Source organism: Pongo pygmaeus, chromosome 4 (genome assembly GCF_028885625.2).
Source record: "Pongo pygmaeus isolate AG05252 chromosome 4, NHGRI_mPonPyg2-v2.0_pri, whole genome shotgun sequence".
NCBI lineage: Eukaryota > Metazoa > Chordata > Mammalia > Primates > Hominidae > Pongo > Pongo pygmaeus.
The window spans coordinates 12263004-12278391 of record NC_072377.2 but is presented as its reverse complement, the minus strand read 5'-3'; the positions used below and the strand labels follow the sequence as shown (position 1 = coordinate 12278391).

At 38.5% G+C, this 15388-nt stretch overlaps 1 protein-coding gene across 1 annotated transcript in view; it reads right to left on the bottom strand.

Moving 5' to 3' along the window:
* The window catches only part of LOC129036133 (large ribosomal subunit protein uL15-like), a 118439-nt gene extending 109321 nt beyond the window's left edge, over positions 1-9118 (bottom strand). Inside the window, exon 1 of the mRNA XM_063664580.1 lies at positions 8628-9118. Within this exon, the coding sequence (XP_063520650.1) occupies positions 8628-9101 (474 nt within the window). The 5' untranslated portion in view covers positions 9102-9118. The remainder of the gene's footprint in view (positions 1-8627) is intronic.
* Between the last annotated feature and the right edge of the window lie 6270 nt (positions 9119-15388).

Below are 15388 nucleotides of genomic sequence, written 5' to 3'. Positions count from 1 at the left end.
CTGGTGTCAGATAGTATCCCACTGTGGTTTTGATTTGCATTTCTCTAATGATTAGTAACTCCAAACAGTTTTTTATATGCTTGTTGTTTGTGTGTCTTCCTTTGAAAAGTATCTTTTCATGCCCTTTACCCACTTCTAAAAGGGATTGTTGGCTTTCTGCTTGTAAATTTGTTTTTAAGTTTCTTAAAGATTCTGAATATTAGACCTTTGGGGAATGCATAGTTTGCAAATATTTTCTCCCATTCTGTAGGTTGTTTATTTACTCCGTTGATAGTTTCTTTTGCTGTGCAGCAGCTCTTCAGTTTAATTAGGTCTCGTTTGTCAATTTTTGGTTTTGTTGCAATTGTTTTGGATGTCCTCATCATGAAATCTTTGCCAAGTCCTATGTCTAGCATGGTATTTCATAGGTTATCTTCCAGATTTATGGTTCAATTTTTAGATATAAGTCTTTTAATCCACTTTGAGGTGATTTTTGTACATGGGATAAGGTAGAGCTCTGGTTTTGGTCTTCTGCCTATGGCTAGTCATTTACCCCAGGACCATTTACTGAATGGGGAGTCCTTTCTCCATTGCTTATTTTTGTAAATTTTGTGGAAGATTGTACAGTTGTAGGTGTGCAGCATTATTTCTGGACTCTCTATTCTGTTGCATTAATCCATGTGTTCATTTTGTACCAGTACCATACATTTTTGGTTACTGTAGCCCTGTAATATAGTTTGAAGTCAGGTAACATACTACCTCTAGCTTTGTTCTTTTTGCTTAGAATTGCCCTTACTATTTGGGCTCATTTTGGTTCCATATGAATTTTTAAATAGTTTTTTTCTAACTCTGTGAAGAATGCCATTGGTTGTTTGGTAGGAATAGCATTCAATCTGTAAATTCCTTTGGCCAGCATGGCCATTTAGACAATATTGATTGTTACTATCCATGAGCATGGAATATTTTTCCATTTGTTTGTGTCATTTCTGATTTCTTTGTGCAGTGTTTTGTAATTCTTGTTTTAGAGCTCTTTCACCTCCACGGTTAGCTGTATTTCCAAGTGTTTTTGAGTGTGTGCAGAAATTGTGAATGGGATTGCATTCCTAATTTGGCTCTCAGTTTGGATGTTGTTGGTGTGTAGGAATGCTACTGATTTTTGTACCTTGATTTTGTACCTTGATTTCCTGAGGTTTTTTATCAGATCAAGGGACTATTGGGCTGAGACTATGGGGTTTTCTAGATATAGAATCATGACCCCTGCAGACAGGGATAATTTGACTTCCTCTCTTCCTATTTGGATCGCTTTGAATTCTTTCTCTTTCTCTTGCTTGATTGCTCTGTCCGAGACTTCCAATATTATGCTTAATAGGTTTTGTGCTGGTTTCCAAGGGAAATGTTTCTAGCTTTCATACATTCAGCATGATGTTGGCTGTGGATTTGTCATAGATGGCTCTTATTATTTTGAAGATTTTTCCTTCAATGTCTAGTTTTTTGAAGGTTTTTAACATGAAAGGATGTTGAATTTTATCAACAGTCTTTTCTGCATCGATTAATTATGTGGTTTTTGTTTTTAGTTCTGTTTGTGTGATGAATCACATTTATTGATTTGCATATGTTGAACCAAACTTGCATTCCAGGAATAAACCCTACTTACTTCATCATGGTGGATTAGTTTTTGAGGTGTTGCTGGATTTAGTTTGCCAGTATTTTTTTTTTTTTGATAATATTTGCCTCTGTGTTCACCAATAGTATTTGTCTGAAGTTTTCTTTTTTTCTTGTGTCTCTGTCAGATTTTGGTGTCAGGATGAGGCTGGCCTCATAGAATGAGTTGAGGAGAAGTCTCTGCTCAATTTTTATAATATTTTCAGTAGCTATGGCACTAGCTTTTCTTTATACATCTGGTAAAATTCAGCTGTGAATCCATCTGGTCCTGGGTGATGTTTGCTTGGTAGGATTTTCATTACTGATTCAATTACAGAATTCGTTATTTGTTCACAAATCCAATTTCTTCCTCTTTCAGACTTAGGAGGTTGTATGTTTCAGGAATGTATTCATATATTTTAGGTTTTCTAGATTGCCTGCACAGAAGTGTTCATAGCAGTCTCTGATGTTTTTTCTTTTTGTATTTCTGTGGGTTCAGTGGCAACATCCCATTTGTCATTTACAATTGTGTTTATTTGAATATTCTCTTTTTTATCTGTCTAGCTAGCAATCTATCTTACTAATTTTTTCACATAGCCAGCTCCTGGATTTGTTGATCTTTTGTATAGTTTTTCTTATCTCAGTTTCCTTCAGTTCACCTCTGATTTCAGTTGTTTCTTATCTTCTGATAGCTTTGAGGTTGGTTTGTACTTCCTTCTCTAGTTCTTCTACTTGTGATGTTAGGTTGTTAATTTGAGACCTTTCTACATTTTTGATGCTTAGTGCTGTAAATTTCTCTCTTAACATTGCCTTAGCTGTGTCCTAGAGATGCTGGCATATTGTACCTATGTTTCCATTAGTTTCAAGTAATTTCTTGATTTCTGCCTTAATTTCATTGTTTGCCCAAAAGTCATCCAAGATCAGGTTGTTTAATTTCCATGTGATTGTATTGTTTTAAGTGATTTTCTGAGTAGTCATTTCTATTTTCATTTCACTGTGTTCCAAGAATATGGTTGGTATGATTTCAGCTGTTTTGAATTTGCTAAGGATTGTTTTGTCTAATTATGTGGTCGTTTTTGCTGTATGTGCCATGTGGCAATGAGAAGAATGTCAATTCCATTGTTTTTAGCTGGAGAGTTCTATAGATGACTGTTAGATGCATGTCATCAGGAGTTGGTTCAGGCCCTGAATATCTGTTAATTTTCTGCCTCAATAATCTGTCTAACAGTGTCAGTGGTGCATTGAAGTCTCCCACTTTTATTGTTTGGGAATCTAAGTCTCTTTGTAAGTCTCTAAGAACTTGCTCCATGAATCTGGGTGCTCCTCTTTTTGATGCATATAGATCTAGCATAGATATGTATTCTTGTTGAATTGAATCTTTTACCATGATATAATGTCCTTATTTATCTCTTTTTATCTTTGTTGGTTTAAATTCTACTTTGTCTAAAATTAGGATTTCAACACCTGCTTTTGTCTTTCATTTGCTTGGTAGATTTTTCTCCATTACTTTATTTTGAGCTTATGGATGTCATTGCATGTGAGATGGGTCTTTCGTAGACAGCATACCATTGGGTCTTGTTCTTTATCTCACTTGCCACTCTGTGCCCTTTACTTGGGGCATTTAGCCATTTACATTCAAGGTTAGTATTGATAGGTGCAGATTTGATCCTGTCATCATGTTGTTAACTGGTTATTATAAAGACTGGTTTGTGTGGTTGCTTTATATTATTATCTATACTCTGTGTACTTAAGTATGTTTTGTATGGTTGGTAATGCTCTTTTCTTTCCATATTTAGTGCTCCTTTCAGGACCTCATTTAGGCAGGTCTGGTGGTAATAAATTCCCTTAGCATTAGCTTGTCTGAAAAGGATGTTTATTTCTCCTTCACTTATAAGCTTAGTTTGGCTGGACATTAAATTTTCAGTTGGAAATTCTTTTCTTTAAGAATGTTGAATATAGGCCCCAGTCTCTTGTGGCTTGCAGGGTTTCTACTGAAAGGGCCACTGTTAGTCTGATGGGGATCCCTTTGTAGGTGACCTGTCCCTTACCTCTAGCTGCCTTTAACATTTTTAAATTTCATTTTGAACTTGGAGAATCTGATTATTATGTGTATTGGGAATGGTCTTTTTTTGTGTATTATTTCACAGGGGTCCTCTGCATTTACTGAATTTAAATGTTGGCCTCTCCAGCGAGGTCAAGGAAGTTTTCATGGACAATATCCTGAAACATGTCTTCCAGGTTGTCTGCTTTCTCCCTGTCTGTTTTAGGGATGCCAATGGGTCATAGATTTGGTCTCTTTACACAATCCCATATTTCCAGGGGACTTTTTGTTTGTTCTTTTTAATTCATTTTTCTTTATTTTTGTCTGACTAGATTAATTCAGGAGCCAGTTTTCAAGCTCTGAGATTCTTTTCTCAGCTTGTTCTATTTTGCTGTTAATATTTGTGATTTGCATTATGCAATTCTTGTAGTATGAATTTCAACTTGATCAGCTCATTTTGATTCTTTTTTATAATGATTATTTCATCTATCAGCTCCTGTGTTGTTTTACTGTGGTTTTTAGCTTCCTTGAATTGTGTTTCAATGTTCTCATGAATCTCGATGATCTTCATTGCTATCCATATTCTGAATTCTATTTCTGTTATTTCAGCCTGGTTAAGAAACTTTGCTGGGGAACTAATGTGGTTGTCTGGATAAAATAAGGCACTCTGGGTATTTGAGTTGAATCAGCAGAGTTCTTCTGCTGATTCTTTCTTATTTGTGTGGGCTGATTATCCTTTAATATTTGAAGTTTCTGTCCTGCGGATGGATTTTTCTTCTTCTTTTTTTTTTTTTTTTTTTTTTGCTTTTTTCTTCTTTGATACCCTTGGCAGTTTGATTATGTTATAACATGTATTCAGTTGACTGGCTTTGGTTCTAGTCATCTCCTGAGTCTTGGAGGAGCCCCCTCCAATTACTCTCTCCATGCTCGTGTTTCTTTTGTTGAGCGTTCTGGTCCACAGGTCTCCCTCAGGCAGGGGCCACAGTTGGCAGATAAGCCATATCCTTAAGAAGTCAACCCTAATCTGATGTTTGTGTGCTTCCTGGGAAAACATGGGATTGCACCTGTCCACAGAGTTCAAGTGGAAGTGGGGACACTGGATTGGAAGCTCTAGTGGGTGTGGCCCTTCTGGCTACAGGAGATGGGCATGGGTAGGGTTGCCCATCGTACCATTCATGTGTTTCCATGGCAACAGGAGGCTGCATTCCTCAGCAAATTTAGCAGAAGTAGGACCTCTGAGCCAGAAAGTCTAGCAGGCATGGCTTCTTTGGCTACCAGTGTCAGGGGTAGGTGGGGATGTTCACCCTGTAGTCCAGATGCTTCCTGGGACAACAGAAGGCTGTGTCCATCAGCTGAGATCCCACAGAATCAGGACTGGCCCAAATGGAAGCTGTGTCCCCTGGTTGAGTGGGCCTCTGGGTGGGAAGTTGTAGCAAATATTGCCCTCCTGGATATCTGTGGCTTGGAGGGTGGGGAGCAGTTGGGGTGCTGTCACTTGCCCAGCCGTCAGGGTGTTTCTCAGAAGATCAGGAGGCTGCACCCTCCAGCTGAGTACACACGAAATAAGACTGCTGGGCTGGAGGCTCTAGCAGATGTTGCTCACCTGTACCCATGGTGAGGGTGGGCAACATGGCAGGCCAAATTTGGGCCTAGGCGGGACTGCTGGAGCCAAGTCCTCTCTGACAAGGTGGGTTGGAGCAATCCTACCGTTCCCAGGCAACCATGCCGGTTGGCTCCAGGACCCAGGGCTTATAGAGGTCCCCTTGGACTCGAGAGTTGCCACCAAAAAATATCTGGCATCTTCCTGCCTCAGTCTAGAAGTGCAGTGATTTTCTCATGCTCAGTATAGCACAGGTCCCTGTGGAAAGTGTGAATCTCCCAGGCACTCTTACTCACCCACTCACCCTTTCTGGTGTTGGAGAGGTTCTCCTGGCTTTACCCTGAGCCTGGACAGGCTGGGGTCCAGCCTCATTTCTATCTGCACTCTGTCTTCCCCTGCTGCCTTGATGAATCCCAATGTGTTTTCTCAGATGATCGGCCTGTGGATTCAGTATCATTAGCTCTTTTCAGCGCACAGGAGATGCTTCCTGTAGGACATCTTGGCACCCACAATTCTTGTTCATAAGAATAATTTTGTCAGATTATTTTGTGAAAAATAGTTACTGCTACCTGAGTTTTATGTTTACAGAAAATAATTGTGTCAATTTTTTAAAAAATCTTTATTAGTAAGAACATACACACTTACATTAATTCTCTCTTTTATTTATTTGTATTATTTTTCTTATTATATTTAAGTACTAGGGTACATGTGCACAATGTACAAGTTTATTACATAGGTATACGTGTGCTATGTTGGTTTGCTGCACCCATCAACTTGTCATTTACATTAGGTATTTCTCCTAATGCTATCCCTCCCCCATCCCCCCTACCCGCCGACAGGCCCCAGTGTGTGATGTTCTCCGCCCTGTGTCCAAGTGTTCTCATTGTTCAATCCCCACTTATGAGTGAGAACATGCAGTGTTGCAGTGTTTGGTTTTCTGTCCTTGTGATAGTTTGCTGAGAATGATGGTTTCCAGCTTAATCCATCTCCCTGCAAAGGACATGAACTCATCCTTTTTTATGGTTGCATAAAAAATATTCCATGGTGTATCTCAATCCATGTCCCTGCAAGGGACATGAACTCATCCTTTTTCATGGCTGCATAGTATTCCATTGTGTATATGTGCCATATTTTCTTAATCCAGTCTATCATTGATGGACATTTGGGTTGGTTCCAAGTCTTTGCTATTGTGAATAGTGCTGCAGTAAACATATGTGTGCATGTGTCTTTATAGCAGCATGATTTATAATCCTTTGGCTATATACCCAGTAATGGGATTGCGGGGTCAAATGGTATTTCTAGTTCTAGATCTCTGAGGAACCACCACACAGTCTTCCACAATGGTTGAACTAATTTACACTCCCACCAACAGTGTAAAAGCATCCCTGTTTGTCCACATCCTTTCCAGCATCTGTTGTTTCCTGACTTTTTAATGATCACCATTCTAACTGGCATGAGATGGTATTTCATTGTGGTTTTTATTTGCATTTCTCTGATGACCAGTGATGATGAACATTTTTTCATGTGTCTGTTGGCTGCATAAATGTCTTCTTTTGAGAAGTGTCTGTTTGTATCCTTTGCCCACTTTTTGATGGGGTTATTTTTTTTTTCTTGTAAATTTGTTTAAGTTCTTTGTAGATTCTGGATATTAGCCCTTTGTCAGATGGATACATTGCAAAAATTTTCTCGCATTCTGTAGGTTGCCTGTTCACTCTGTTGGTAGTTTCTTTTGCTGTGCAGAAGCTCTTTAGTTTAATTAGATCCCATTTGTCAATTTTGGCTTTTGTTGCCATTGTTTTTGGTGTTTTAGTCATGAAGTCTTTGCCCATGCCTATGTCCTGAATGGTATTGCCTAGGTTTTATTCTAAGGTTTTTATGGCTTTAGATCTTCCATTTAAGTCTTTAATCCATCTTGAATCAATTTTTGTATAAGGTGTAAGGAAGGGATCCAGTTTCAGCTTTCTGCATATGGCTAGCCAGTTTTCCCAGCACCATTTACTAAATAGGGAATCCTTTCCCCATTTTTTGTTTTTGTCAGGTTTGTCAAAGATCAGATGGTTGTAGATGTGTGGTGTTATTTCTGAGGCCTCTGTTCTTTTCCTTTGGTCTATATATCTGTTTTGGTATCAGTACCATGCTGTAGTATAGTTTGAAGTCAGGTAGCATGATGCCTCCAGCTTTGTTCCTTTTGCTTAAGATTGTCTTGGCTATGCGGGTGCTTTTTTGGTTCCATCTGAACTTTAAAGTAGTTTTTTCCAATTCTATGAAGAAAGTCATTGGTAGCTTGATGGGGATGGCATGGAATCTATAAATTACCTTGGGCACTATGGCCATTTTCACAATATCGATTCTTCCTATCCATTAGCATGGAATTTTCATCCATTTATTTGTGTCCTCTTTTATTTCATTGAGCAGTGGTTTGTATTTCTCCTTGAAGAGGTCCTTCACATCCCTTGTAAGTTGTATTCCTAGGTATTTTATTTTCTTAGTAGCGATTGTGAATGGGAGTTCACTTATGATTTGGCTGTTTGTCTGTTATTTGTATACAGGAATGGTTGTGATTTTGCACTTGATTTTGTATCCTGAGACTTTGCTGAAGTTGCTTATCAGCTTAAGGAGATTTGGGTCTGAGACGATGGGGTTTTCTAAATATACAATCATGTCATCTGCAAACAAAGACAATTTGACTTCCTCTCTTCCTAATTGAATACGATTTATTTATTTCTGTTGCCTGACTGCCCTAGCCAGAACTTCCAGTACTATGTTGAATAGGAATGGTGACAGACAGCATCCTTGTCTTGTGCCGGTTTTCAAAGGGAATGCTTCCAGCTTTTGCCCATGCAGTATGATATTAGCTGTGGGTTTGTCATAAATAACTCTTATTATTCTGATATATGTTCCATCAATACCTAGTTTATTGAGAGTTTTAGTATGAAGGGCTATTGAATTATGTCAAAGGCCTTTTCTGCATCTATTGAAATAATCATGTGGTTTTCAGCATTGGTTCTGTTTATATGATGGATTGTGTTTATTGATTTGCATATATTGAACCAGCCTTGCATCCCGGGGATGAAGCTGACTTGATCATGGTGGATAAGCTGTTTGATGTGCTGCTGGATTCAGTTTGCCAGTATTTTATTGAGGAATTGGCATTACCATGCTGAATTATTTATTCAGTTTTAGAAATGTAGCTAATTTTTATATGAAAAATGAAGAGGGAATTTAGGCAAGCCATTTATAACTTCAGATAAAACAGAAAAACAAGTATAAAACTGATAAAAAAAAAAGCATATCTAAATGTTTGTTTGAGGTTCTATGATTGATCAGCATATGAGTCTTTTTTTTTTTTTTTTTAAAGTAGTTAGCATTTAATGAAACTCCCTCCATGTGGCTTAAAGCCACCAGGACACAGGCCCCCCCAACACTCTTAATCTTCTCCTCAGCTCTTCTGCTGAAGAATTTGGCCTTCACGATGACAGGCTGCTTTGGGAGCTTTCCCTTTCCCAGAACTTTGTAGTAGCCCGATCGCACCACATCAACGATGGGAGCAGCCCCAGTCTTGTTTTTAGCAGCATTCACCCGTGTCTGTTCACTGATCAAAGTCCACAATTTGTCAAAGTTGACAGTTGGGCAGAAGCTCTGGTTCCTCTTTAAGCGGTAATGCTTCATACCAACTTTCCCAAAGTAGCCTGGGTGGTATTTGTCGAAGTTGATCCGGTGGTGATGCAGACCACCAGCATTACCGCCGCCGCCGCGGTGCTTCCGGTGCTTGCCTATGCGGCCGTGGCCGTGGCTCACGTGGCCCCGAAGTTTCCGGGTCTTCCTCAGTCTGGATGGCATGTTGGCAGCCCAGATGAAAGAGAGCATATGAGTCTTAAATCAGAGCTACAGAAAGAGACAGTGAAGTGTCCAAGTGTTGGCTTAGGGGTGAGGGTTTTGATTCGTGCATGTCCTCTATACCATAATTATGACTAGATTGACAAGACCTGGGTATATTCCACCTCATTTTTAAATATGAAGCCAAATTTATTCACAGAGGCTTGGGAAACAGATTAAGTTATTACCAGAAAAAGTCCTTCTTAAATTACGGTATGTAAATGTAGTGAGTTTTTGATTTCCAAGGAACCCTACAGTGTGGTTACTCTAAGTGTTGATTCTTTGAATATCTTTTGAATTCCAAATACAAGATACACCAGTGGACTTTAAAGTGAAACCCTATCTACAGTTTTTCCTCCTAAGAAAACAATCTATTGGCTTTCAAAATAATAGAAAGGTTAAAAGACAGTATATTGGATAAAACATATGCCAAGTTCCATTATGGACTTTCTAAGCTATTTAATGAAGACATATTTTTTCACATATGCATATATTTTATCACTTAACTTATTAATTTTAGAGTATTTTTAGGTTCACAGCAAAGCTAAAAGGAAGGTACTAAGATTTCCCCTATACTTCCTACTCCCACACATGTATAGCCTCCCTCATTATCAACATCCCCCACCAAGGTGGTACAATTGTTATAACTGATTAATCTACATTGACACAACATAATCATCCAGAGTCCATAGTTTACCTTAGGGTTCAGTCTTGGTATTGTTCATTCTATGGGTTTGAAGAAACATACAACAACATGTATAGATAAATTCATGTACATGAATTTCTGTAGTGTTAGAGGTGTATCATTAGAAGTGGGATGGCTGAATCAAAAGGTAAACGCATATGTAGTTTTTTTGTTTGTTTGTTTGTTTGCTTTGAGACAGAGTCTTGCACTGTCACCCAGGCTGGAGTGCACTGGCATGATCTCAGCTCACTGCAACCTCTGTCCCCGGTTTCAAGCAATTCTCCTGCTTCAGCCTCCTGAGTAGCTGGGATTACAGGCATGTGCCACCATGCCTGGATAATTTTTGCATGTTTTTAGTAGAGATGGGATTTCACCATGCTGGCCAGGCTGGTCTCGAATTCCTGACCTGACGGGTCTTGACTCTTTATCCAATTTGCAAGTCTGTGTCTTTTAATTGGGACATTTAGCCCATTTACATTTAAGGTTAATATTGTTATGTGTGAATTTGATCCTGTCATTATGATGTTTGCTGGTTATTTTGTTCATTAATTGATGCAGTTTCTTCCTAGCATTGATGGTCTTTACAATTTGGTATGTTTTTGCAGTGGCTGGTACTGGTTGTTCCTTTTCATGTTTAGTGCTTCCTTCAGGAGCTCTTGTAAGGCAGGCCTGGTGGTGACAAATCTCTCAGCATATGCTTGTCTGTAAAGGATTTTATTTCTGTTCACTTGAAGCTTAGTTTGGCCGGATATGAAATTCTGGGTTGAAAATTCTTTTCTTTAAGAATGTTGAATATTGGCCCCCACTCTGTTCTGGCTTGTAGGGTTTCTGCCAAGAGATCTGCTGTTAGTCTGATGGGCTTCCCTTTGTGGGTAATCCTACCTTTCTCTCTGGCTGCCCTTAACATTTTTTCCTTCATTTCAACGTTGGTGAGTCTGACCATTATGTGTCTTGGGGTTGCTCTTCTCGAGGAGTATCTTTGTGGGGTTCTCTGTATTTCGTGAATTTGAATGTTGGCCTGCCTTTCTAGGTTGGGGAAGTTTTCCTGGATAATATCCTAAAGAGTGTTTTCTAACTTGGTTCCATTCTCCCCGTCGCTTTCAGGTACACCAATCAAATGTAGATTTGGTCTTTTCACGTAGTCCCATATTTCTTGGAGGTTTTGTTTGTTTCTTTTTACTCTTTTTTCCCTAATCTTGTCTTCATGCTTTATTTCATTAATTTTATCTTCAATCACTGATATCCTTTCTTCCACTGATTGAATAGGCTATTGAAGCTTGTGCATGCGTCATGACGTTCTCTTGCTGTGGTTTTCAGCTCCATCAGGTCATTTAAGGTCTTCTCTACACCGTTTATTCTAGTTAGCAATTTGTCTAACCTTTTTTCAAGGTTTTTAACTTCCTTGCTCTGGGTTAGAACATGCTCCTTTAGCTCAAAGAAGTTTGTTATTACCGGCCTTCTGAAGTCTGCTTCTGTAAACTTGTCAAAGTCATTGTCTGTCCAGGTTTGTTCCATTGCTGGTGAGGAGCTGTGATCCTTTGGAGGAAAAGAAGTGCTCTGGTTTTTGGAATTTTCAGCTTTTCTGCTCTTGTTTCTCCCCATCTTTATGGTTTTATATGCTTTTGGTCTTTGATGTTGGTGACCTACAGATGGGGTTTTGGTGTGGGTGTCCTTTTTGTTGATGTTCATGCTATTTCTTACTGTTTGTTAGTTTTCCTTCTAACTGACCCCTCTGCTGCAGGTCTATTGGATTTTGCTGGAGGTCCACTCCAGACCCTGTTTGCCTGGGTATCACCAGTGGAGGCTGCAGAAGAGCAAATATTGCAAAACAGCAAATATTACTGCCAGATCCTTCCCCTGAAAACTTCATCCCAGAGGGACACCTGCCTGTATGAGGTGTCTGTTGGCCCCTACTGGGAGGTGGCTCCCAGTCAGGCTACATGGATGTCAGGGACCCACTTGATGAGGCAGTCTGACCATTCTCAGAGGTCGAACACTGTGCTGAGAGAAGCACTGCTCTCTTCAGATCTGTCTGACAGGGAAGTTTAAGTCTGCAGTTGTCTGCTGCCTTTTGTTCAGCTATGCCCTGCCCACAGAGGTGGACTCTATAGAGGCAGTAGGCCTTGCTGAGCTGTGGTGGGCTCCACCCAGTTTGGGCTTCCTGGCTGCTTTGTTTACCTACTCAAGCCTCAGCAATGGCGGACGCCCTTCCCCACCCCAGGCTGCAGCCTCGCAGGTCAATCTCAGACTGTTGTGCTAGCAGTGAGCAAGGCTCTGTGGGCATGGGACCCACCCAGCCAGACATGGGAGGGAATCTCCTGGTCTGCTGGTTGCTAAGACCATCGGAAAAGTGCAGTATTTAGGTGGGATTGTACCATTTTTCCATCTACAGTCTGTCACAGCTGCCCTTGGCTAGGAAAGGGAAATCCCCCGACCTCTTGCACTTCCTGGGTGAGGTGATGCCCTGCCCTGCTTCAGCTCACCCTCCATGGGCTGCATCCACTGTCCAACTAGTCCCAGTGAGGTGAACCAGGTACCTCAGTTGGAAATGCAGAAATCACCCATCTTCTGTGTTGATCTTGCTGGGAGCTGCAGACCAGAGCTGTTCCTATTTGGCCATCTTGGAAGTGACCGCCAATACTCTATTTTTAATATTTTACTCTGGCCTCCAATATTCTTGTAAAGTTATATTTAGATTCATAAAAATGATTGGAAATGTATTTCTTCATTTGATTGTCTGGCTTTGCCATCACTGAAAGTGAAAAACTAAAACATTAGTTTTGTTCTAGTACTTCATTCTATTTTATCTTTTTAATCTCTTTGTGAAGTAACTTATTCAGATCAATGTCAGTGATTTATAAAGCTATGTCATTATCTGTAGCATTAAACAATTTGAAGATTAATCATCCTTCTATAAAAATACTGCTGTCTATAAATTAAGGTGTAAAAATTCTGTTTATTTTATACATAAATGTCACCATGCATATTACTAATTCGAGGAGCCAACATTCCACTTGGGTCATATTTTTTATTTCACAAACTGAAAAGATCACATTTAGCTTGTACCATGTGGGGCCATCAATATTAATTGGATTAATTCCCAGTATGAGTCTTTTTATTTTTAAAATGAGTCATGATGTATCTTTTATTAAGAATCAAGATAAAAATTCTGGGTTTTTGCAAAGTTTTTGTTTATATATAATAAATATATTTCATTCTATATAAGTATGTTTCAAGACAGTGTGACTATATCTGCCAAATGACAAGCTTTTGAAATAAAAAATAAAAGCATATTGCATTTTCCACTATGTAGAACTATTTTGTTACTATGATTTTCTATGGCTTTTTTATTAAAGAGAATTATAGATGAAAATGTAGCATAAAAGAAAAAAATTAAAATATCTGTTAACTAATTCTAAAATAAATATTAAAATTTCTAGATCCAAAATAATTATATTTCAGATTTGTAACATTGCTGAGTTTGTATTATGTCTTTTTCTTCAGTATAAAAAGGTTTGCTGAGGATAACAGCTTTCAACTTCATCCAAGTCCCTGCAAAGGACATAATCTCATTCCTTTTTATGGGTCCATAGTATTCCATGTTGTATATGTACCACATTTTCTTTATCCAGTCTATCACTGATGGGCATTTGAGTTGATTCCATGTCTTTGCTATTGTGAATAGTGCTGCAATGAACATACATGTGCATGTAACTTTATAATAGAATGATTTATATTCCTTTGGGTATATACTCAGTAATGGGATTGCTGGGTCAAACTAATGCAAGAACAGCAAACCAAGCATTGCATGTTCTCACTTATAGGTGGGAGCTGAACAATGAGAACGCATGGACACAGGGAAGGGAACAACACTTACTGGGGCCTGTCAGGGGAGGGTGGGGTGGAGAGAACATTAAGGAAAACAGCTGATGCACGCGGGGCTTAATACCTAGGTGATGGGTTGATAGCAAACGACCACGGCACACAATTACCTATGTACCAAACCTGCACATCCTGCACATGTATCCAGAAATTTTAAAAATAAATAAATAAATAAATAAATACAGTTTTTGAAAAAGAAAAAAGAAATAAAAAGAGGTTTTATATCTCACATTCACATGATGTTTGATAGATAATAAAGCATTTTTTATTAATAATCTGTAAAACTCAGGAAGGATGGTTATTTCTTCAGTGCCTCTTATGGGTCTTGTGCAGTACCTACTATTACAGTTATTGTGTTTAAGGAAAATAGTTTTCAGAGCCAAATATGATTAAGGCACCCCTGGAAGAGAAGAGTAGGAGAAGTGCAGTCACGTGTCCCTTAATGACAGGGATATGTTCTGAGAAATGTGTGGTTAGGTGATTTTATCATTGCATGAACGTCATAGAGTATACAAACCTAAATGCAACAGCCTACTACATGGTATGGCCTATTGCTCCTAGGCTACAAAACTGTACAGCATATTACTGTTCTGAATACTGTAGGCAATTATAACACACTGGTAAGTATATATGTATCTGAACATATCTAAACATAGAAAAGATAGAGTAAAAATAGAGTATAAAGGTTAAAAAAGGTACATATATACAGGGATCTGACCATGAATGGAGCTTGCTAGGACTGGGGTTTGGAAGTTGCTCTGGGTGAATCAGTGAGTCAGTAACAAGTGAATGTGGAGGCTTTGAACATTGTTATACATTACTGCGGACTTTATAAACACTGGACACTCAAGCTACGATAAATTTGTAAAGACCACTTTCTTTCTTCAAAAATAAATTAACTTAGTTTACTGTAACTTTTGTATAAACTTTTATTTTTTTTTTAACTTTTTGGCTCTTTTATAATTACATGTAGCTTAAAACAAACACATTGTACAATTGTACAATATATTCTATTTTCTTATTGTATAAAGGTGTAAAGTCTTCTCTATTTTTAATTTTTTTTCTGTTTAAACTTTTAGTTAAAAATGAATACACAAACACACATGTTAGCCTAGGCCTATACAATGTCAACATCATCAATATTACTATTTTCCACCTCCACATCTTGTCCAAGTAGAAGGACTTCAAAGGCAATAACACATATGTAGCTATCATCTCTGTCATCTCCTATGATAACAATTTCTTCTGGAATACCTCCTGAAAGCATTGCTTGAGGCTCTTTCATAGCTAGCTTTTTTTAAAATGTAAAATGAGTACACTCTAAAATAACAATAAAAAGTATACTGTAGTAAATATATAAACAAGTAACATAATTGTTTATTATCGTCATCCAGTATTATGTACTGTACATAAGTGCATGTGCTATACTTTTATACAACTGGCAGTGTGGTAGGTTTGTTTACACCAGCATCACTGCAAACGTGAGTAATTTGTTGTACTACTACATTGTAATGGCTATAATGTCACTGGTGATAGGAAAAGGAAATTTTCAGCTCCATTATAATCTTATGGGACCACTGTTGTGCACGTGGTCCATTAACCAAAACGTTGTTATGGGGTGCATGACTGTAATCAAATTGGGAACATACAATAGTTCTGTTTTTATCATAGCTTTAATTCTCTT